General features: G+C 47.7%; 1 protein-coding gene across 1 annotated transcript; it reads left to right on the top strand.

The window, feature by feature from the left end:
- Positions 1–10,049: 10,049 nt before the first annotated feature.
- On the top strand, positions 10,050–21,184 carry MISP3 (MISP family member 3). The gene is made up of 5 exons (XM_069947931.1): positions 10,050–10,131; positions 11,415–13,894; positions 16,689–17,270; positions 18,670–18,737; positions 20,852–21,184. Coding segments are annotated over exons 1-5 (3,222 nt in total). The 5' UTR covers positions 10,050–10,129; the 3' UTR covers positions 20,942–21,184.
- The last annotated feature ends 2,825 nt before the right edge of the window (positions 21,185–24,009 follow it).

Genomic DNA, 24,009 nt, shown 5'->3' with positions numbered 1-24,009 from the left:
TTCTCCAGTTCTCCTATGCACCAGACCTCTCCTTCTCCAGTTCTCCTATGCACCAGACCTCTCCTTCTCCAGTTCTTCGATGCGCCAGACCACTTCTTCTCCATTTCTCCCATGCACCAGACAGCTCCTTCTCCACTTCTCCTATCCACCAGACCTCTCCTTCTCCAGTTCTTCTATGCACCAGACCGCTCCTTCTCCAGTTCTTCGATGCGCCAGACCACTTCTTCTCCATTTCTCCCATGCACCAGACCTCTCCTTCTCCACTTCTCCTATCCACCAGACCTCTACTTCTCCAGTTCTCTGATGTGCCAGACCTCTCCTTCTCCAGGTCGACTATGCAGCAGACCTCCAGACCTCTCCTTCTCCAGTTCTCCCATGCACCAGACCTCTCCTTCTCCAGTTCTCCGATGCGCCAGACCTCTCCTTCTCCAGTTTTCCCATGCACCAGACCTCTCCTTCTCCAGTTCTCCTATGCAGCAGACCTCCAGACCTCTCCTTCTCCAGTTCTCCTATGCACCAGACCTCTCCTTCTCCAGTTCTCCTATCCGCCAGACCTCTCCTTCTCCAGTTCTCCCATGCACCAGACCTCTCCTTCTCCAGTTCTCCTATCCGCCAGACCTCTACTTCTCCAGTTCTCTGATGTTCCAGACCTCTCCTTCTCCAGTTCTCCTATGCAGCAGACCTCCAGACCTCTCCTTCTCCAGTTCTCCGATGCGCCAGACCTCTGCTTTTCCAGTTCTCCTATGCACCAGACCTCTCCTTCTCCAGTTCTCCTATGCACCAGACCTCTCCTTCTCCAGTTCTCCCATGCACCAGACCTCTCCTTCTCCAGTTCTTCGATGCGCCAGACCTCTTCTTCTCCAATTCTCCCATGCACCAGACCGCTCCTTCTCCAGTTCTCCGATGCGCCTGACCTCTCCTTCTCCAGTTCTCCTATCTGCCAGACCTCTACTTCTCCAGTTTTCTGATGTGCCAGACCTCTCCTTCTCCAGGTCGACTATGCAGCAGACCTCCAGACCTCTCCTTCTCCAGTTCTCCGATGCACCAGACCTCTCCTTCTCCAGTTCTCCCATGCACCAGACCTCTCCTTCTCCAGTTCTCCGATGCGCCAGACCTCTCCTTCTCCAGTTCTCCCATGCACCAGACCTCTCCTTCTCCAGTTCTCCCATGCACCAGACCTCTCCTTCTCCAGTTCTCCCATGCGCCAGACCTCTCCTTCTCCAGTTCTCCCATGCACCAGACCTCTCCTTCTCCAGTTCTCCTATGCAGCAGACCTCTCCTTCTCTAGTTCTCCGATGTGCCAGACCTCTCCTTCTCCAGTTCTCTTATGCACCAGACCTCTCCTTCTCCAGTTCTCCGATGCGCCAGACTTCTCCTTCTCCAGTTCTCCCATGCACCAGACCTCTCCTTCTCCAGTTCTCCGATGCGCCAGACCTCTCCTTCTCCAGTTCTCCTAAGCACCAGACCTCTCCTTCTCCAGTTCTCTGATGCGCCTGACCTCTCCTTCTCCAGTTCTCCTATGCACCAGACCTCTCCTTCTCCAGCTCTTCGATGCGCCAGACCTCTCCTTCTCCAGTTCTCCCATGCACCAGACCTCTCCTTCTCCAGTTCTCCTATGCGCCAGACCTCTACTTCTCCAGTTCTCTGATGTGCCATACCTCTCCTTCTCCAGTTCTCCAATGTTCCAGACTTCTTCTTCTCTAGTCCTCCTATGCACTAGACCTCTCCTTCTCCAGTTTTCCTATGAGCCAGACCTCTCCTTCTCCAGTCTCATGCACCAGACCTCTCCTTCTCCAGTTCTCCCATGCACCAGACCTCTCCTTCTCCACTTCTTTGATGTGCCAGACCTCTCCTTCTCTAGTTCTCTGATGTGCCAGACTTCTCCTTCTCCAGTCCTCCTATGCACTAGACCTCTCCTCCAGTTTTCCTATGTGCCAGACCTCTCCTTCTCCAGTCTCATGCACCAGACCTCTCCTTCTCCAGTCTCATGCACTAGACCTCTCCTTCTCCAGTTCTCTGATGTGCCAGACTTCTCCTTCTTCAGTTTTCCTATGTGTCAGACCTCTCTTTTTCCGGATCTCCTGGGTGCCAGACTTCCTCTTCTCCACTTCCATGTACTAGAACACTCCTTCTCCTGAACCCCAGATTACTGTCTTTCATGTTCTATGCGCTAGATCACTTCTCCCACAGTTCCTCTATGTGCCAGTGGCCCAAGCCCCCCCCCCCCCCCCCCCCCCCCATATCTAAGTCCTCCCATCTGCTAGCGCTCTCATTTCCATGTTCTTCTATAGTCCACACCAGTCATTCTCCAGTTCTCCCACACAACAAATAACTTTCTCCGGTTTTCCCATGATCCTGACCACTCTGTTCCCTGTTGTTCCATGTACCACTTCTACTCTACTATTCTCATGGTCCAAGCTACTCTGGCTCCAGTACTCTTATGTTTTAGTCCATTTCCTCTTAAGTTCTCTTATGGCACAAACTATTTCTCCAGTTGTTCTATGTGCCAGGCGATGCCTTTGCTGGGCCCCCCATGCCCCAGACCACTTTTTCTCCATTTTTCTTATGTCTCATGGCCCAATCATTTTTTTCATCTGCCAAACCACTGCTTTTTATGTTCTCTCATGGTCCAGATCATGCCTTCTCCAGTTCTCCTATGATCCAGTTCTTCCATGGTCCAGATCACTCCTTCTACAGTTCTCCTATGGTCTAGATCACTCCTCCCTTTCTTCCATGGCCCAGATCATTCCTTCAGTTCTTCCATGGTCCAGTTCACACATTCTCCAGTTTTCCCATGATCCAGTTCACTCCTCCAGTTCTTCCATGGTCCAAAACATGCCTTCTCTAGTTCTCCTATGATCTAGTTCTTCCATGGTCCAGATCACTCCTTCTCCAGTTCTCCTATGGTCTAGATCGTTCCTTCAGTTCTTTCATGGTTCAGATTACTCCTCCAGTTCTTCCATGGTCCAGATCACTCCTTCTCCAGTTTCCTATGGTCCAGATAACACCTCCAGTTCTTCCATGGTCCAGGTCATTCCTCTAGTTCTTCTATGGTCCAGATCACTTCTCCAGTTCTTCCATGGTCCAGTCCACTCCTCCAGTTCTTCCATGGTCCAGATCATTCCTCCATTTTTTCCATGGTCCAGATCATCCTTTTCCAGTTCTCCTATGGTCCAGATAACGCCTTTGGTTCTTTCATGGTCCAAAACACTCTATCTTCAGTTCCTCCATGGTCCAGATGATTCCTACAGTTCTTCCATGGTCCAGATTACTCCTTCTCCAATTCTTCCATGGTCTACATGACTCCTCCAGTTCTCCCATGGTCCAGATCACCAGATTTTGTATGTGTCAGACCTCTCCTTCCCTCACACCCGACCACTCCTTCAGTTCTCCTATATACCAAACCACTCCTCCTACAGTTCACCCATTGCCTGACAGCTCTATTCCTAGTTTTCCATATAACTTCCTTATCAGCATTACTGCCTTTTAAACAATGAGGGGCTGGGGTCCCTGTCCCAGCATCATGAATACCATAAATCTATTCTTTCTAACAGACACTTGCATGCTTGTATTATTAACAGCAATACCCTGATGGTCGGCTCCAGGATGCCACATTGAGGTATTTTCCTTCTCCATTAGTGCTCCACCCACGTAAGGAAGATTCCAGTTTTACTAGTGAGGGCTAGTGGTGACTTACTATGACTATAGGATAAACTGCGGTGTGAAAGCTGGCACCACTACTGACCTTGGAGACAACTCTCATCAAATCTTCTCTATTTTGGTAGATGGGATCTGTCAGCAAATCAAGCCAAAAATGTTGGCACCAAACCACAATGTCATGTCTATGATACTTTCCAGCATAGGTCTGTACCCCGTATGTGTGCTACCCAATACATAAGGAATCCTCCCCTAATTCTATATGAGCAGGATACACTGTCAGGTTTTGTGTATGCCATCCAGGTATGTAGAGTACAGGTAAAATTCATACCTCTCATGTGTCCTTCTGTGTCCTCAGTACCAGGCAGTCACAACCAGTCACCAAATGACACAATCAGCTCATTGTGCTTCTGAGTAACACAGGACACACTCTCAAGGTGAAAGAGGGAGAGCGACGGGTGCTGCAGTGCGAGACACAGCCAGGTGAGTGCCCACAGTGATTTCCACAATAATAGGGTGCTCTGGTTTGGGGGTGCAAGGACAGGATGATGAGTGTGCTAGGTATAGTGCTAGGGTGCTGGTTGTGCAAGGGGTATAGTGATAAGGTGCTGGGCGTGCAAGGGGTATAGTGATAAGGTGCTGGATGTGCAAGGGGTATAGTGATAAGGTGCTGGGTGTGCAAGGGGTAAAGTGCTAGGGTGCTGGGTGTGCAAGGGGTATAGTGATAAGGTGCTGGGCGTGCAAGGGGTATAGTGATAAGGTGCTGGGCGTGCAAGCGGTATAGTGATAAGGTGCTGGGCGGGCAAGGGGTATAGTGATAAGGTGCTGGATGTGCAAGGGGTATAGTGATAGGGTGCTGGGCGGGCAAGGGGTATAGTGATAAGGTGCTGGGCGGGCAAGGGGTATAGTGATAAGGTGCTGGATGTGCAAGGGGTATAGTGATAGGGTGCTGGGCGGGCAAGGGGTATAGTGATAAGGTGCTGGGCGGGCAAGGGGTATAGTGATAAGGTGCTGGGCGGGCAAGGGGTATAGTGATAAGGTGCTGGGTGTGCAAGGGGTATAGTGATAAGGTGCTGGGCGTGCAAGGGGTATAGTGATAGAGTGCTGGGTGTGTGAAGTAACAGGGTCATGGATGTGGGGAACACTAACATCATACTATACAATGTGTGCTCTATGGGTGCTGTATAAGTTTTAGTGCATGAGGGGTGCAGAGACACAATGCTGGGTGCACATGGGGTGTAGTGACAGGGCGCTGTACTGGTGAAGGCTACAGTGAGTGGACACTGGGTGTATAGGGTACAGTAGCACGGTGTTGGGCACAGTAAGTGAAAAGAAAGGGAGATGTCTGTGTGAGGGTAATAACATGGTGCTGTTTGAAGCAGTACAGATGTAAAATGTAGGGACACAGTTTTGGATATGTGGGCAAAAGCAACAGGGAACTGTAACAGGGTGTGTGTGGTACAGTGTGGGGTGCAGTAACAGGGTGCTGGGTGTGTGGGGTGCAGTAACGGAGTGCTGGGTGTGTGGGCTGCAGTAACAGGGTGCTAGCTGTGTGGGGTGCAGTAACAGGGTGCTGGGTATGTGGGGTGCAGTAATAAGGTGCTGGCTGTGTGGGGTGCAGTAACAGGGTGCTGGGTGTGTGGGGTGCAGTAACAGGATGCTGGGTGTGTTGGGTGCAGTAACAGGGTGCTGGGTGTGTGGGGTGCAGTAACAGGGTGCTGGCTGTGTGGGGTGCAGTAACAGGGTGCTGGCTGTGTGGGGTCAGTAATAAGGTGCTGGGTGTGTGGGGTGCAGTACCAGAGTGCTGGGTGTGTGGGCTGCAGTAACAGGGTGCTAGCTGTGTGGGGTGCAGTAACAGGGTGCTGGGTGTGTGGGGTGCAGTAACAGGGTGCTGGGTATCAGCGGTGCAATAATAAGGTGCTGGCTGTGTGGGGTGCAGTAATAAGGTGCTGGGTGCGTGGGGTGCAGTAACAGGGTGCTGGGTGTGTGGGGTGCAGTAACAGGGTGCTGGGTGTGTGGGGTGCAGTAAAAGGGTGCTGGGTGTGTGGGGTGCAGTAACAGGGTGCGGGTGTGTGGGGTGCAGTAACAGGGTGCTAGCTGTGTGGGGTGCAGTAACAGGGTGCTGGCTGTGTGGGGTGCAGTAACAGGGTGCTGGCTGTGTGGGGTGCAGTAACAGGGTGCTGGCTGTGTGGGGTGCAGTAACAGGGTGCTGGCTGTGTGGGGTGCAGTAAAAGGGTGCTGGGTGTGTGGGGTGCAGTAACAGGGTGCTGGGTGTGTGGGGTGCAGTAACAGGGTGCTGGGTGTGTGGGGTGCAGTAACAGGGTGCTGGCTGTGTGTGGGGTGCAGTAACAGGGTGCTGGGTGTGTGGGGTGCAGTAACAGGGTGCTGGCTGTGTGGGGTGCAGTAACAGGGTGCTGGGTGTGTGGGGTGCAGTAACAGGGTGCTGGGTGTGTGGGGTGCAGTAACAGGGTGCAGGGTGTGTGGGGTGCAGTAATAAGGTGCTGGGTGTGTGGGGTGCAGTAACAGGGTGCTGGCTGTGTGGGGTGCAGTAACAGGGTGCTGGGTGTGTTGGGTGCAGTAACAGGGTGCTGGCTGTGTGGGGTGCAGTAACAGGGTGCTGGGTGTGTGTGGTGCAGTAACAGGGTGCTGGCTGTGTGTGGTACAGTAACAGGGTGCTGGATGTGTGGGGTGCAGTAATAAGGTGCTGGGTGTGTGGGGTGCAGTAATAAGGTGCTGGGTGTGTGGGGTGCAGTAATAAGGTGCTGGCTTTGTGGGGTGCAGTAACAGGGTGCTGGATGTGTGGGGTGCAGTAACAGGGTGCTGGCTGTGTGTGGTACAGTAACAGGGTGCTGGCTGTGTGGGGTGCAGTAACAGGGTGCTGGGTGTGTGGGGTGCAGTAATAAGGTGCTGGGTGTGTGGGGTGCAGTAATAAGGTGCTGGCTTTGTGGGGTGCAGTAACAGGGTGCTGGATGTGTGGGGTGCAGTAACAGGGTGCTGGCTGTGTGTGGTACAGTAACAGGGTGCTGGCTGTGTGGGGTGCAGTAACAGGGTGCTGGGTGTGTGGGGTCAGTAATAAGGTGCTGGGTGTGTGGGGTGCAGTAACAGGGTGCTGGGTGTGTGGGTGCAGTAACAGGGTGCTGGGTGTGTGGGTGCAGTAACAGGGTGCTGGGTGTGTGGGGTGCAGTAACAGGGTGCTGGGTGTGTGGGGTGCAGTAACAGGGTGCTGGGTGTGTGGGGTGCAGTAACAGGGTGCTGGGTGTGTGGGGTGCAGTAACAGGGTGCTGGGAGTGTGTGTAGAGCAGTGACTGTGTGACGTGTATGTGGGGTTGTAAGAGCTGTGTGAGCAGTGTGGTGACAGGGTGCTGAGTATGTTGGTGGTGCTCTAGAAGGTGCTGGCATTGTGGGTGAAATGACAGGGTGCTGGGTGACAGTGGGCACTAAATTATAACAGTAGGTATAGGTCAGTGGCAGTAGGTATGGGCAGAACCACTGTGGATCAGATAGGGGTTAACGTTATGCCAGACTAATCCATGTGTATGGAGGGGAGGCTAGTAAAAGATGGAGGGGTGGTGAGGGCGCAGGAGGGGCAGTGACATGTGTGTGTGTGTGTGTGTGTGTGTGTGTGGTGTACACATGTTGTGGTTGTGATAATTACAGTGTATGTATAACTCTGTGTTCCCAATATCTACCATGTGACAACATCTCTAGGGAGGTTCCTCTGACACTGGTGCACCAGCCTCAAATGTCTCCAACAGTGCCAAGCCTCCATAGTGCCAGCCACAGCTGTTCTCTAGGGAGCCAGCAACACGTCTTGTATAGTGCCACCTACAGATGCCTCCATAGTGCCAGCTACAGATACCTCCATAGTGCCACCTACAAATGCCTCCATAGTGCCAGCTACACGTCTCGTATAGTGCCAGCTACAGATGCCTCCATAGTGCCACCTACAGATGCCTCCATAGTGCCAGCTACAGATACCTCCATAGTTCCAGCTACAGATACCTCCATAGTTCCAGCTACAGATACCTCCATAGTTCCAGCTACAGATACCTCCATAGTGCCACCTACAGATACCTCCACAGTGCCAGCTACACGTCTCGTATAGTGCCAGCTACAGATGCCTCCATAGTGCCAGCTACAGATGCCTCCATAGTGCCAGCTACAGATGTTCTCTAGGGAGCCAGCAACACGTCTCGTATAGTGCCACCTACAGGTACCTGCATAGTGCCACCTACAGATGCCTCCATAGTGCCAGCTACAGATACCTCCATAGTTCCAGCTACAGATACCTCCATTGCGTCAGCTACAGATGCCTCCATAGTGTCAGCTACAGATGCCTCCATAGTGCCACCTAGATACCTCCATAGTGCCAGCTACAGATGCCTCCATAGTGCCAGCTACAGATACCTCCATAGTGCCACCTTCAAATGCCTCCATAGTGCCAGCTACAGATGCCTCCATAGTGCCAGCTACAGATGCCTCCATAGTGCCAGCTACAGATGCCTCCATAGTGCCAGCTATAGATACCTCCATAGTGCCACCTACAGATACCTCCATAGTGCCAACAACAGATGCCTCCATAGTGTCACCTATTGATACCTCCATACTGCAACCCACAGATGCCTCCATAGTGCCACCTACAGATACCACCATAGTGCCACCTACAGATGCCTCCATAGTGCCTCTATAGTGCCACCTACCTATATAGAATGTTCAGTAAAAGACATAAAGGGGCATAAGAGAGACCCTTGTGAAGTAAAGGCAACCAGTTTAGAGGTCAGCTTCCCTTGACCCCCAGCTGTGGTGCCAGTGCAGGCTGGGATTTGTAGTTTCCTACCATTGTAGTGATGTGACCCCAGGGCAGGTTGGAGCACTGTATCTGTGGTCTCTGCTCGTTCGCTCTCTCTTGCTCAGTGACTGTCTCTTCTCAGCACTGTGTGTGTCTCATCTGACATGGAGGAAATATCTCCTCCATCTTGTTTGACAGAAACTTCTGAATTCCAGCAAATTCCTGATAAGAAGTGAGAGCTGCCCTCACCTGAGATAGCATCAGACCGGACAGGCTTACGTTCGAATCTAAACGATAATCGCTCGGTTGAAATGCAGTTAACGATTAACGACCGAACGAGAAATCGTTGATCGCTTTGTAAGACCTGGACCTATTTTTATCGTTGCTCGTTCGCAAAAAGTTTGCAAATCGTTCACATTGAATAAGAAATCGTTTGGTCGTTCGCAATAGATACGAACGCAATAGCGAATAAATAGCGAAGAAACACGATCGCAATTATGATCATAAGTAACGATTATCGTTCCATGGAAATGAGTGAACTTTTCAGGTCTTTCGCAATAGCAGTCGTTTGAGATTGTTAATCGTTAACGATTATGCAAACGATAATCGTCCGGTGGAATAGGGCCCTTAGATACACAGCTCAGCAGATAGTATGACACATGACAAACTTAGATACACTATCTTAGCACCCAGTATCACACATGACAGCCTTTGTAACCATGTATTTTTATGTTCTGTGAATAAAATTTCTATTTATCTGTATGTGTATCTGTAAGTCTTCCAGCACTTATCAGCTGCTGTATGTCCCGCAGGAAGTGCTGTACTCTTTCCAGTCTGACACAGTGCTCTCTGCTGCCACCTCTGTCCATGTCAGGAACTGTCCAGAGCAGGAGAGGTTTTTCTATCAAGATTTTCTACTGCTCTGGACAGAGGTGGCAGCAGAGAGAACTGTATCAGACTGGAAAGAATACATCACTTGCTGCAGGACATACAGCAGCTGATAAGTTTTAAATAGAAGTAATTTACAGATCAGTTGATTTGAAAGAAAAAAAAAATACAAGAGTTCCCCTTTAGGAAGTCTTAGAACATAACTGGAGATTTACTAAGCCTAGCCAGGTGGAGAGGTGACCCTTCTGTACACAGCTGTTTTGGGGTTGTCACAGAGCTTGGTGTACAGAGACCTGTAGTGCTAGGACCAAAGGGCTCATGTTCCTTCTTGAGAGGGCCATAAAGATTTGTGGAGACTTAAAGGGGGAGATTTATCAAACATGGTGTACAGTGAAACTGGCTCAGTTGCCCCTAGCAACCAATCAGATTCCACCTTTCATTTTCCAAAGAGTCTGTGAAGAATGAAAGATGGAATCTGATTGGTTGCTAGGGGCAACTGAGCCAGTCTCACACCATGTTTGTTAAATCTCCCCCATAGAGGCCGTTCCTGCTGTCCTCAAGAAGAGACATTACCCTTCTGGTCCTATACGGACATATTGGATGTCAAATGGCAGATCTGTCATTCAGGATTCTGGGAAATCTGGATGACACCTCCTGTAAGAGCTGCGAGGCGGATGACACAGAGCAAATACACTTACCAAACAGATCACAAAGAACAAAGGGGAAAGGACAAAGTACAGACACATATACATTGCTGCTAAAGCGGTGACAACATCAGATACAGAGCCATGTGACATGTCTGTAGTTATCTCTCAACGTCTCATCCCATCCAAAACAGCGCCACACCTTGGCACAGGTTGTGTGTGGTATTACAACTCTATTTACTTTAATGGAACAGAGCTGCAATACCGCACAAAAACTGTAGACACGAGTGGTGCTGTTACTAGAAGAAAGCAGCTATGTTTTTCTATTCCTGGACAGCCCCTCTAAGGAATAGAGTAAAATATCACGTTGTAACATTACGCTAAAGATTTAGCTAATCTGACCTAACAAATGCTAATGCTATGTATACCTATGGAGACGTCACTGGGAGAGGAAGAGTTAATAGGTTGTTGTCAGATAGATGTAAAGGTCTAGCGGTCACCTACTGATTGATAGGTCAATGGCCGGTGTGTCACTGTCATGTATATAACTGGACAGCAGGGGGAGCCCAAGAACCCCTCTAAAAGTATGAGGAGAGCCGTCCAGGATTTCATAATTTTCTACAATGAAATATTTGGCTATATTCACATCGGATACAGTACATGGGTATATGTTGGTGTAACAGCTGAGCGACACGCTGATGTATTCCAACGTTTACCCAGTGCCCATTAGATTCAGGCAGGAGGAGTCCTCCAAACCATGATCATAGTCACCTCCAATTAAAGGGGTTGTCCAGAACTAGAAAAACATAGCTGCAGAGCCACAGCTGTCCACGGGTTGTGTTTGGTATTGCACCCTGCCTCCTTCACTTCAGAGCTGTAATACCTGAAACAACAAATGGACGGGGTGGAGCTGTTTTTTTTAGAAAAAGCAGACATGTTTTTCTAATCCTGGACAACCCCTTTAAGAACTAATTTCAGGGAGAGTTAAGATGTGCGCTTTGTGACCCCATAAAGACAATCCCCCCCATAACAAAAGCCAATGTATCTCCATTTATAGTGCCCTAGTCTATGGCCAATGTAGTGCACATGTTCTTGTAGCTATAGGAAACAGATAGGGGGCGCTCACGACGTACCTATTTGTATTGGGAACAATACAAAATACATATGCTGCTAGCGCCCCCTAATGGCCATTGTCAGTCCTTGCAAGATATTTCTTTAGCCTTGTGCCAGTTTGGAGTCTCTGATCATAGAGGGTTCCACCATAAAGGGGCTAATACTGATGAAAAATATATAATCCTGACCCGCAGAGCTTACACTGTAATGCAAATAAAGCAGTCAGGTCAAAAGCAGATAGGGTTTTCTGAGGTATTGAGGTTATACAGTATAAGGAGGTGATGTAAGATCCGTGATGAACATATAAACTTTTATTAACACAGGAATTTAGCCCAAGAATCAATGGCGTCAGAGCAAAAACTACCGAGCACCGATGATAACCAGACTACTGGCACCAGCGGAGACAGCGAACACCCTCCAAATGTCAGTCAATGGCCCAGCGGCTGTGCTTCTGATTATAACCACCAGGGGGAGCCAGTGACACAACCTAAGGATAGGAAAGAACAGGTAGAAGGGATAAGAGCAAGTGAGCGGAATGGGGGGATTACAGGAGGAGAACAGGTAGGGGGAGACAGAGCTGGAAAGGAGAAGAAAGAGAAGGTTACAGGAGAGACGGCGACCTGTGAAAATGCAGCTCACCAGGTGAACAAGGTGGAGAGGTCACAGGAGGTGCCTGTAGGGTTACTGGTGTCAGTGGATGAGAACAGCCTAGGAGAGACAGGGCCACAAGTGATAGGAGAAAGGACTGTACCAGAGGTGACAGGTGGAGAGCAAGAGACACAGGTGACAACTGAAGAGACCTGTCCTCTAAGTACAGGTGAGGGGACAGGTACCCAAGAGACTGCTCCACAAGCCACCATTCCTGAGATACGAGAGACTGTAGGATCAGATGAGGAGAGAGATGCACAGGTGAGAGGTGTGCACTCTGCTCCAGATGCACAGGTGACAGACACAGGTGTGCACCCCAATCCAGATGCACAGGTGAAAGACACAGGTGTGCACCCCAATTTAGATGCACAGGTGACAGTCACTGGTGTGCACCCCAATCCAGATGCACAGGTGACAGTCACAGGTGTGCACCCCAATCCAGATGCACAGGTGACAGACACAGGTGTGCACCCCAATCCAGATGCACAGGTCACAGTCACAGGTGTGCACCCCGATCCAGATGCACAGGTGACAGACACAGGTGTGCACCTCAATCCAGATACACACGTGACAGACACAGGTGTGCACCCCAATTCAGATGTACAGGTGACAGTCACAGGTGTGCACCCTGCTCCAGATGCACAGGTGACAGACACAGGTGTGCACCACAATTCAGATGTACAGGTGACTGACACGGGTGTGCAACCCGATCCAGATGCACAGGTGACAGACACAGGTGTGCACCCCGATCCAGATGCACAGGTGACTGACACGGGTGTGCACCCCGATCCAGATGCACAGGTGACAGACACAAGTGTGCACCTCAATCCAGTGACACAGGTGACAGACACAGGTGTGCACCCCAATTCAGATGTACAGGTGACAGACACAGGTGTGCACCCCAATCCAGATGCACAGGTGACAGACACAGGTGTGCACCCCAATCCAGATGCACAGGTGGTAGACACAGGTGGGCACCCCAATCCAGATGCACAGGTGATAGACACAGGTGTGCACCCCATTACCGATACACAGATGACAGTCACAAGTGTGCACCCCGATCCAGATGCACAGGTGACAGTCACAGGTGTGCACCTCATTCTCGATGCACAGTTGTCTGGTGCAGGAGAGAAATGGATAGACACGCTGGTCCACAATATTGTGACAGAGGTGACAGGTGAAGGGGTCTGTACAGGTGAACATGACGCAGGTGTCCATGTGTCAGCCGAGGCTGCAGATACCAGAGCAGTGATGACAGAGGAGGAAGAACATTCCTCCATGCAAGAGACAGGAATGGAAACAATGACAGGTGAACAGGTAACATTACAGGGAGCAGGTGCAGCCGTGCAGGTGAATACAGCGTCTACTGACAACACAGACATAGCTTCACATGTGTCAGGAGACGGGGTACAGGTGAGGGCAGAGGAAGCCAGGACTGAGCAGGTGTCTGTAGAGGCAGCAGGTATAGACAGGCAGGTAGAGGCTTCACGCTGGGAGGACTCAGCAGGTGCACAGGTGACTACAGGGGAAGTACAGGACAAAACAAGAAGCAACCTGGAAGCCAGTGGCCAGGTTATAGCCTCCGGAGAGGAAGCAGACAGGGAAGTGACACCTGATCTGGACGCACTGCCTGGCAGGGAGGGGACACTAGACCAAGACCAGCCTGTAGCATGCCGGGAGAAGGAGTGGCCGTCTCTTATTTGCACTGCCAGTGAGGTAAGAACAGTCACAGAAGAGCAAGGAGACTCACAGCAGGGCTCAGATACACCGAAGGAGCCATCTGACCAGACACCTGAGATGAAGGAACGGGAAATGATAGAAGATGGTTATCCTGAGACCCCTGAAACCCCCATAGAACGTGAGATCCGCCTGGCCATGGAAAGAGAGATGAGTCTACGGCAAGAGAGGGGCATCAGCTCCCCCATTGGACAGCCGGAGCTGGTGGAGGTGCGCAGGCGGACAATATCGGTGGAGCCAGTGCCACTATCTGGTAAAGAACGTCAGCTGGCGGGGGCACAGATGCTGAGGGAGATCCAGCTGGAGACCCAGAGAGAGCAAGACCTGGTGGAGCTGGGCAAAGTGATGGGCACCTATGACCGCGGGGCCCAGCAGGAGCTGCAGGAAAGGAAGATGATCTTCGAGAGCATGAACACAGGTGAGTGCTTCCTTCAGTGTATATTACATGGTAGTGGCCGTAATGTATTACCCCTTAGATTGTGGGCAGCATTATGGGCATCACCTGTCAATATGAGACGTCAATCAACCAAATAGCTGATGCAGACCTGCCCAGCTATACCTGCCCAGCTTCCCCTGCCCGGCTCCACCTGCCCAGCTACCCATGCCCCACCTGCCCCACTACCCCTGCATGGCATTACCTGCCCTGCTCCATCTTCCCAGCTCCCCCTGCCAGGCTGCACCTGCCCAGCTGCACCTGCCCAGTTACACCTGCCCTGCTACCCCTGCCCAGCTACACCCACCCTGCTACGCCTGCTCTTACTTAATTCTTTATCATCTCTATAACTACTTTGTTTCTCTCCACCACCATTGTTTGTGCCTCTTCTCAGTCTGTATCAATGGGAACACTGGTTTTTCCATCTAGACCAGTTGCTATACTCCAGGGCACTAGTCCACTCCAATAGTGTCTTCAATGGGAACTTGTTTTTCTTTCCAAACCTGTTCTTACCAAGACGTTACCCTCCCCATCCAATGATCAGTATGGCCGCCCTGGCTGCCCCGCTCTTACATCATCTGCAGCCCACTCATTCTGTTGCAAAAAAAAGGTGATTTTTCAATACGGGTTTTACCACTTCTGTGTATACGGGGTAAAGATCACTGTGAATCTGCAGAACAAGAATTCAGAGTTGCCCTCATTATTCTGCTGGTGGGGTCACTGTGTACATACATTACATTACTGATCCTGTACTGATCCTGAGTTACATCATGTATTATGCTCTAGAGCTGCCCTCACTATTCTGCTGGTGGGGTCACTGTGTACATATATTACTGATCCTGTACTGATCCTGAGTTACATCCTGTATTATACTCCAGAGCTGCACTCACTATTCTGCTGGAGGGGTCACTGTGTACATACATTACATTACTTGTCCTGTACTAATCCGGAGTTCCTTCCTGTCTGGCTTATATAGATAGGACTCATTTGAAGGACTTTTCATTATTGCCCTTATATGCCCTAACAAAGTATATGGAAAGGGGTCTAAAGCCAACAACCCCTCTAGGATGAAATATCTGCATTTCCCAATGCAAGACCCACCATCCAGCTGTACAGAATAGGTACATGTCCCCTTTAATTACATAACCCACTGCTGGATCTCATGGTCCCTGTTGTGTTCTCTGCCTGGGACTTCTGGAGGGTTCTGTATTATAGTGTGGCGGTATACACTCATGCTCTACCAGTTCTTTTCTTCTTTACCTGGCACCAGTCTGGTTCTCAGCATTGTTTCGGCTAGACATTGGCTTCTGTCATGGTCAGGATGCCTGGCACAAGGTGTGCCTCTCTGCAAGCCAAAACTAGTGCAAAGACAGGGGCATCGGCTATTGGAGGCGATGAATGGAGTGATAACTATGGTCTAGGTAGATTCCCTTACACAGGATGCCGAGACGGGAGGAGACCAACAAGGGATAAGGATGTTATAAGTCTTAAGTAATGACTGTAAATGTAACATAACTACATACAATGTGATGAGACCGATACGCGACTAGTCACCAGAAATCCAAATCTGCTGGAGTTTAGGTCACAGGCCATGTGGCCCTAACCATTAATTTCAAGATCCTTAAGATCCTTACTCCACCTCCTCAGGATCCACCCATGTACGGTGTATCCCAGCTTCGGGCCATGTATGGATACACTCCTATTAGTGACTAGCCGCCCAATGACTCATTATTATATGTTTAGTTCCTCAGGGCACCACAGAAGCCATGGAGCTTAAAGGATCAGTCTAGGCAAAACTGATATATCATGTTTATTCAGGGTCTGCGGGGGACGAGCATGACACAGAACTCCCAATCCCAGCATTATAACATGTATTATTTCCCCTACCTCCACTATTATACGTGCCCTGCCATACACCTCTGTAGGTGTATACACCGTGCCCGTCATCACTTGTCCTGCCCAGGATAGTAATTGCAGGGCTATAAACCAGATAAGGGTGTAGCGTATTAGGGGTATTATTACCATGCTGCAGAGCTGTCATTAAAAGGAGTGTATATGGCACTGCCTCTCCATCTCCCAGATACAACTCATGTCTCTAATATCACGTGTATTTACAACACCACTCGCAGTCCCTTCCCGCTCCCCATAGTCAGCATTCTGCAGGCTGCCCAGCAACCAGTCCACTTTCTGTCTCAGTGACAACCATTTCAATCCTACCTTAGAATGACCACCAGAAATGAGCTGAGTGCTTCTGCTCCCCTCTCCTCCCCATGAAATACTGAAGCCACCGGGTATTTGCCCGGTGCCCCAGATTGTCACTCCGGGCCTACTGAAACTGCAGCTGCAGCTCCCCTTTCCTTATGGTTACTGTTTTGGATTGTGGGAGGAGACAATGTCAGTGATCTATCCAAGCTGTGGAAAGGAAATGCCGGACATGTTTCATGTCTCATCTTTCAAAGTCCCTTTCAAAAACGAAAGTAGTGACTTGACTGATTGCCTGGGGCAACTCCTCCACATTTCCTTTCTATCACTACTGTATATCTATATAAAGAAAGGCTTTCTAAGGGCATATACAATAGCTGGACGACAACTATCCACCCCACCCACCAATACACATGCATGCTCAGGTCATCTGTGCATGTTTTAATGGGGAAAAGTCAATAGGCCTCCAGCCCACGTATGTGGTAGAAGCCTATCTTTTGCATGTTGACATCTAATTGCCCGATCCTTCAGTAATATATAGAAATCCTGTTTAAAATGACTATTGTATTCTTCACAGAGCCATCTGATGCTCCCATCAAGAAGAAGCAAAGTGAGAGCCAGTACACCTACATCCAGCAGCAACCAGTGCCCCAGGAGGAAGCTCCCCCACTGAATATCCCTATATTAACCAACTATGTGGCTCCTGCAAGAGAGACCAGGAAGGGGCCTTCATATGCTGAGGCCAATGGCAGCAATGTTATCATAATAGAGCACAGCAGTTTGCTCCGAAGGTCCGTCTCAGGGAATACCTTTAGCTCCGCCCCTGCTGATTCCCGACGCTCCACCCCAGCTGACTACTACCGATCCGCCCCTGCGGATTCTCGGCGATCGACTCCTGCAGAGATCTCTCGTACAAACTGGTCAGGATCTCCTCTCCCTAACTCTGTTGACTCCCCTGTTCCTCCTGGAAGCCCCTACCAGCTGCTCCGGTCACCGAGCCCCCGTTCCCTGCTGGAGAAAGAGATAGAAGAGGTGAATGAGAGAGAGCGGGAACTCCAGAGGCTGAGAAGTAGCATATATGGGAGGGACGAGAGTGTGGGGGAGACCACAGGGAAGAAAGAAGAGATCACTACTGACGTCCAAAGTGTCTACCAACCAGGTGAGGCCTTAAGCATTGGAGTAGGTACTCTCTGTACTCTCTTTGTGCTCTCTGCATTCACTGTTACAGTGAGGGTCCTATTAGACAAAGCGATTTGTAACGATTAAGTGAAATCGTTTATCGTTAACCTGAAATCGTTCCCCATATTACACAGGACGATAGTTGTTACTACGATTGTTTACTCCATCTGATCCCGGCAAATGAAGGAACGATGTGGCATTACACTGAACGATTAACGGTGATGTTGGTGTCAGCACCAAATGAACGATGAACGATTTCTTGTTGGTCGTTTGATTGTTGTCTGCGCTTACACAAAACGATTATCGTTTAAATTCGAACGATATAACGATAATTCACCATCATTTCAATCTGACACAGTGTTCTCTGCTGCCACCTCTGTCCATGTCAGGAACTGTCCAGAGCAGCAGTGAATCCCTACACTGTAGAAAACTTCTCCTGCTCTGGACAGTTCCTGACATAGACAGAGGTGGCAGCAGAGAGCAGTGTGTCAGACTGGAAAGAACACACCACTTCCTGCAGGACATACAGCAGCTGATAAGTTCTGGAAGACTTGAGATCCATTTAAATGGTTTATTTCATCAGCCCCTTACTATATGTCCTAATAAAGCTTATAGATATCATAGAGGGGGTTGATCTACAGACTGGAACATTGGGTACCATTTATCTGAATGACCATCATACAATACCACTATATACTACTAAGAGTATATATAATAATCTCTGTGGCCAACTTTCCTAAATTATGATCATCTCTGGGGAGGGACCAATGTCCTTGTAGGTAATATAATATAATGCTGAGAGGCGTATATATATATATATATATATATATATATATATATATACTTACATAATATATCTGTAATATATATAGATAGATAGATATAGATAATATATCAGTAATGAATACTTCTGTATATAAGGTTGGTTCCCATCTCCTACACTGAACGCTCACATGTGCCGTCTTGTCTTAAGGGAGAGATGTCTGACAGGCTTCTCCAAATATTGGCTTAGGTATAGAGAACAGTGGTTTTATTCATAAAGACAATGATATAACCTATATGGGGGAGGCAAAACCGTCATACAAGTAGTATAATGTATGCGCATACATCAACAATACTGGGAGTGATGGGAATCCAGAGCTATAGATGGGCAGTCAGGGATAGATGCCCCTATAGGACTCCATAAACAAACAGGATTATCTAACTACCAGGTTTATGCTCATTTCTATCTATAAACTGTTAGCACCATGATGGACGTGTAGTTTAATATTAAGCGTAGTGTTTGTTGAATCTAGTTGTGCAACTGTCCGCAACAAGGGAGGCGGAGGTGTTATTGTAAGGGTTAGTGACTCACCAACCATAAACCTTCTCTATTACAGAGCGTCCAAACTGGGGGAAACTGGAGGTTAACTGGCCGCCGAACAAAGAGGCTGCAATGAATGGACAGGTAATGCAGGTCAGGGGGCCGCTCAGAGGCATCATGTTGTATTTAGGTTTCAACTAATATATTTGGTGTCTAGAAGGTTGTTAAAGGGAATCTGTCACTAGGTGCATTAAATGAGGGCAGCATAAACTAGTGACAGAAATGCTGAACAGATCGGTGTATTACTTACATCATTCTATTCAGCCGTTCTCCTAATATGCAGGAGAATAGGATTGTTGCCACACCCCTCCCCCGCCCTCCAGCTGCCTATACACAGCATGGATTCTGTTCAGCTTCTCTGTCACTACTTTATGCTACTCTGAGATTGGACAGCCTAACCCTATTGACAGAGTCTCTTTAATACCCTTAGCATGTCATGGGTTATTAATAATATCACATATCCCTGGTGTCTAGTGGATTATTGAAGATGTTGTATACTTCAACTATAAAAGGGGTCCAGGCTAGGCTGAAATCACAAAGAAGTTCCCACTCTGCCAATCACTGGCAGAGACAGGTTACTGGTGCGGCCAGTGATTGGCTGAGCGAGCATGTGCTTGGGTGGAGACCAAGGCCGGGAAGTGCTGAGCAGCAGGACCAGGCACAGCAGGGGAGTACACATTATTTCATTTGTTCAGCCCCCCCCCCCAGCTATCCATTGGAATAACCAGCCCCGGTGTCTAGTCTTATTACACAAACGATTATCGGCCATACTTGGCCGATTACCGTCTGCGCCGGCCAATAATCGCTTGGAGTAATAGCTCATGGTGAAAGGCAGCGATCAGCCGGTATGCACAATGTCTTTCAGCATGTTCTATAATTCCGGCAATGATAGAGACGCCCCTGGCTGTGTGTAATAGGAGCGGTAGCAGCAGGCCGATGCTATCTTCTATGGGCCTAAAGATCTAAAGATTGTCTGTACAGCCCCTCCCGCAGCCCCCCGCTCAATGTCTATGCGTGTAATAGCACAGACAGTGGTCGGGAAGGAGGAAGAAGCGAGCGCTGAGCCAACAGGTTGGCGCTCACTTTCTCTTGTACCCACTACGGCCTTTAGTGTCTAGTGGGTATTTATAATATCCCTGGTGTCTAGTGGGTATTTATAATATCCCTGGTGTCTAGTGGGTATTTATAATATCCCTGGTGTCTAGTGGGTATTTATAATATCCCTGGTGTCTAGTGGGTATTTAAAATATCCTTGGTGTCTAGTGGGTATTTATAATATCCCTAATGTCTAGTGGGTATTTATAATATTCCTGGTGTCTAATGGTTATTTATCATATCCTTATTGTCTAGTGGGTAATTATAATATCCTCGGTGTTTAGTGGGTATTTATAATATTCCTGGTGTCTAGTGGATATTTATCATATCCTTATTGTCTAGTGGGTATTTATAATATTCTAAGTGTCTAGTGGTTATTTATAATACCCTTGGTGTCTAGTGGGTATTTATAAAATCCTAGGTGGCTAGTGGGTATTTATAATATTCCTGGTGTCTAGTGGGTATTTATAATATTCCTGGTGTCTAGTGGGTATTTATAATATCACTAGTGTCTAGTGGGTATAAGTAATCCTAGGTGTGAATTTATATTATCCCTGGTGTCTAGTGGGGCTTCATATTATCCTTGGTGTCAATTTATGATATCCCTGGTGTCTCGTGAGTATTTATAATCTCCCTGGTGTTCAGTGGGTATTATTATCCCTGGTGTTTAGTGGGTTATTACTAATGTCCCTGAAGTGCAGTGAGGTAATAGTCAGCTCTTGGTGTCTGATGGGTTATTATTAATGCCCCTGCTGTCTAGTGTTTTATTAATATCACTGGTGTATGGGTATTAGTAATTATCTTAGTAACTATAATTTCCCAGGTGTCTAGGGGGTTATTACTAATATCCTGGCTGACTAGTGGTTATTATAGATACCCTGGGTGTCTGGTGGTTATTAATATCCTCGGAGCTTGGTTAGTTATACTAATATTCCTGGTATCTAGTGGGTTATAATGATGATGAAGCTGGTGTCTAGTGACATAATAATATTAATATTCCTGGTTTGGAACAGACTATTGATCCAGGTGCTCAGGCCTAGTGATGTGTGGAATGACGCATGCTCTGTTCTGGTATATAACATGTGTTCTCTCCCCTCGGTCAGGGTCTGGACAGCCCACGCACCCGGAGGCAGCGCAGCACTCTCATCCAGAGCTGGGAATCTGGGAACCCCAACCCAAAGGATGATGAATAAAGAGAGGGTATGGGGACTTGTGAGCTAGAACTTATGACATGTGGATGAGACCTCCTCACCTCTCCTCCTCTATACACGGAATATAAGACTGCCATCTTTCTCCTTGTCACCTCCCATTTCAATGCTTCAGATGTCATCGTAACTACTGACTGTGCCTCCCGCATCACATGATCAGTATCTAATCTGCCAATCAAGCTTTTGTAACCTGTAATAAATTATTTGTAATAAATTATCAAAAAAAAATCTTCAATGTCCTCCATATGTTTCATGCACAGTCCACAGCAACCCTGCCGCTATATGAGGTCCGGGCCAAGCCTCTTCTTGCTTATGGTGTGTTGGTTCTTGCTGGTCCATTAACCTACAGATTCAGCTCATGGACAGACGATGGACCCCCATGTTCGTCTGGTAGACGTCTGGATTTATGGTTCCTAGTTGGTTGGTTGCCCAAGCCCTAAGGAGAGAAAGACACCATATTGCCACCTGACACCATCACGCTTCTAGCACCAATTCTTGTTATAACATTGTGAAGAGTCCTGGCCATGACTGGTATAACATTGTGAAGAGTCCTGGCCTTGACTGGTATAACAGTGTGAAGAGTCCTGACCATGACTGGTATAACATTGTGAAGAGTCCTGGCCATGACTGGTATAACATTGTGAAGAGTCCTGGCCATGACTGGTGTAACATTGTGAAGAGTCCTGGCCATGACTGGTATAACATTGTGAAGAGTCCTGGCCATGACTGGTATAACATTGTGAAGAGTCCTGGCCATGACTGGTATAACATTGTGAAGAGTCCTGGCCATGACTGGTATAACATTGTGAAGAGTCCTGGCCATGACTGGTATAACATTGTGAAGAGTCCTGGCCATGACTGGTATAACATTGTAAAGAGTCCTGGCCATGACTGGTATAACATTGTAAAGAGTCCTGGCCATGACTGGTATAACATTGTGAAGAGTCCTGGCCATGACTGGTATAACATTGTAAAGAGTCCTGGCCATGACTGGTATAACATTGTAAAGAGTCCTGGCCATGACTGGTATAACATTGTAAAGAGTCCTGGCCATGACTGGTATAACATTGTGAAGAGTCCTGGCCATGACTGGTATAACATTGTGAAGAGTCCTGGCCATAACTGGTACCCGCCCATTAAATTTTGGATTCTGAGATGTGGAGAAGCTTTGGGTCCTTGGATGCTCTTCCGAGATGCTATACCTTCCGTTCTTGGAGAAGATTTGGCAGCATAGTCATTCTGGAGAAGATCCACCACTGTTAATGGTATTCTTCCTTTGGAGATCATATTTTTCGCAGGAAATACATAATCTTAAAGGTCGTTTTTGGGGCAAATAATCCCCTTATTCGTGGCCAAAGTGGAGCAATACTCAACTTTTATTGATCTGAAATTCCTGGACCAAAGAGAGGTCGAAGCTGGATCCATCATGGCGGACTGTGTGCAGACTCTAATCATGGCACTGAGGTTGATCAAGTATAATGAGTGATATGGGAGTTGGAAAACTTTGCTTTATAAATAAAAGTGATAAATCCAAAAACAATGAATGTGAATACTGTGCAATAATGGGAGACGTGGACCGGGGTCAATTCTCACTCACTAGTGATAGAACAGTAATAAGATAAAGGGTGGGTGTAATAACGGATCCGCGATGCTTAGAGAGTAGTTATAGGATGAGACGTCATATAACAGATAGGTGATGCATAGAGAGTAGTTCTAGGATGAGGGGTCATATAACAGATAGGTGATGCATGGAGGGTAGTTGCAGGATGAGACGTCATATAACAGATAGGTGATGCATAGAGGGTAGTTATAGGATGAGAGGACATATAACAGATAGGTGATGCATAGAGAGTAGTTATAGGATGAGACGTCATATAACAGATAGGTGATGCATAGAGGGTAGTTATAGGATGATACGTCCTATAACAAATTAGCAATGCATAGAGGGTAGATATAGGATGAGAGGACATATAACAGATAGGGGATGCATAGAGGATAGTTATAGGATGAGACGTCATATAACAGATAGGTGATGCATAGAGGGTAGTTATAGGATGAGAGGACATATAACAGATAGGGGATGCATAGAGGATAGTTATAGGATGAGACGTCATATAACAGATAGGTGATGCATAGAGGGTAGTTATAGGATGAGAGGACATATAACAGATAGGTGATGCATAGAGAGTAGTTATAGGATGAGAGGACATATAACAGATAGGTGATGCATAGAGGGTAGTTATAGGATGAGAGGACATATAACAGATAGGGGATGCATAGAGAGTAGTTATAGGATTCTGAGGTTGGTGATGCATAGAGAGTAGTTATAGGGTGAGACGTCATATGATACCAGATCAATGGCACGTATTGGCCAGCTATAAGATAAATGGGCTATGTAATAAAAGATGACTTGCAGATGATGGGAGGAATGTGCACTCACTGTACTATATACATCCACTCAGCATCCTGAGCACTGGTCCCAGTTCAAGGACACGACGTATGCTATCTACTCTATATAAGACATCGCAAGATAACATACAATGGAATGCACCTTTATGACTTCCTTCATAATAAACTCATTGGCAACACATATAAGGAGTTGTTGGATATGAATGAAACTTTCTATGTATGATGTAATGATGATATATGTATGATGTAATGATGATGTATGTATGATGTAATGATGTGTATGTGATGTAAGGATGATGTATGTATGATGTAAGGATGATGTATGTGTGATGTAATGATGTATATGTATAATGTAATAATGTATATGTATGATGTAATAATGTGTATGTCTGATGTAAGGATGATGTATATGTGATGTAAGGATGATGTATGTGTGATGTAAGGATGATGTATGTGTGATATAAGCATGATGTATGTGTGATGTAAGGATGATGTATGTGTGATATAAGCATGATGTATGTGTGATATAAGGATGATGTATGTGTGATGTAATTATGTATGTGTGATGTAAGGATTATGTATGTGTGATGTAAGGATGATGTATGTGTGATATAAGCATGATGTATGTGTGATGTAATTATGTA

Source organism: Dendropsophus ebraccatus, chromosome 1 (genome assembly GCF_027789765.1).
Source record: "Dendropsophus ebraccatus isolate aDenEbr1 chromosome 1, aDenEbr1.pat, whole genome shotgun sequence".
Taxonomy (NCBI): domain Eukaryota; kingdom Metazoa; phylum Chordata; class Amphibia; order Anura; family Hylidae; genus Dendropsophus; species Dendropsophus ebraccatus.
The sequence above is the reverse complement of the archived record's forward strand: the minus strand, read 5'-3'. Positions and strand labels throughout refer to the sequence as shown.

Bases quoted from the DNA above. Each gene is read 5' to 3' on its own strand.
- MISP3 (XM_069947931.1), top strand. The intron at 13,895-16,688 runs GTGAGTGCTTCC...TATTCTTCACAG, and splicing joins CTTCGAGAGCATGAACACAG to AGCCATCTGATGCTCCCATC. The intron at 18,738-20,851 runs GTAATGCAGGTC...CCCCTCGGTCAG, and splicing joins AGGCTGCAATGAATGGACAG to GGTCTGGACAGCCCACGCAC.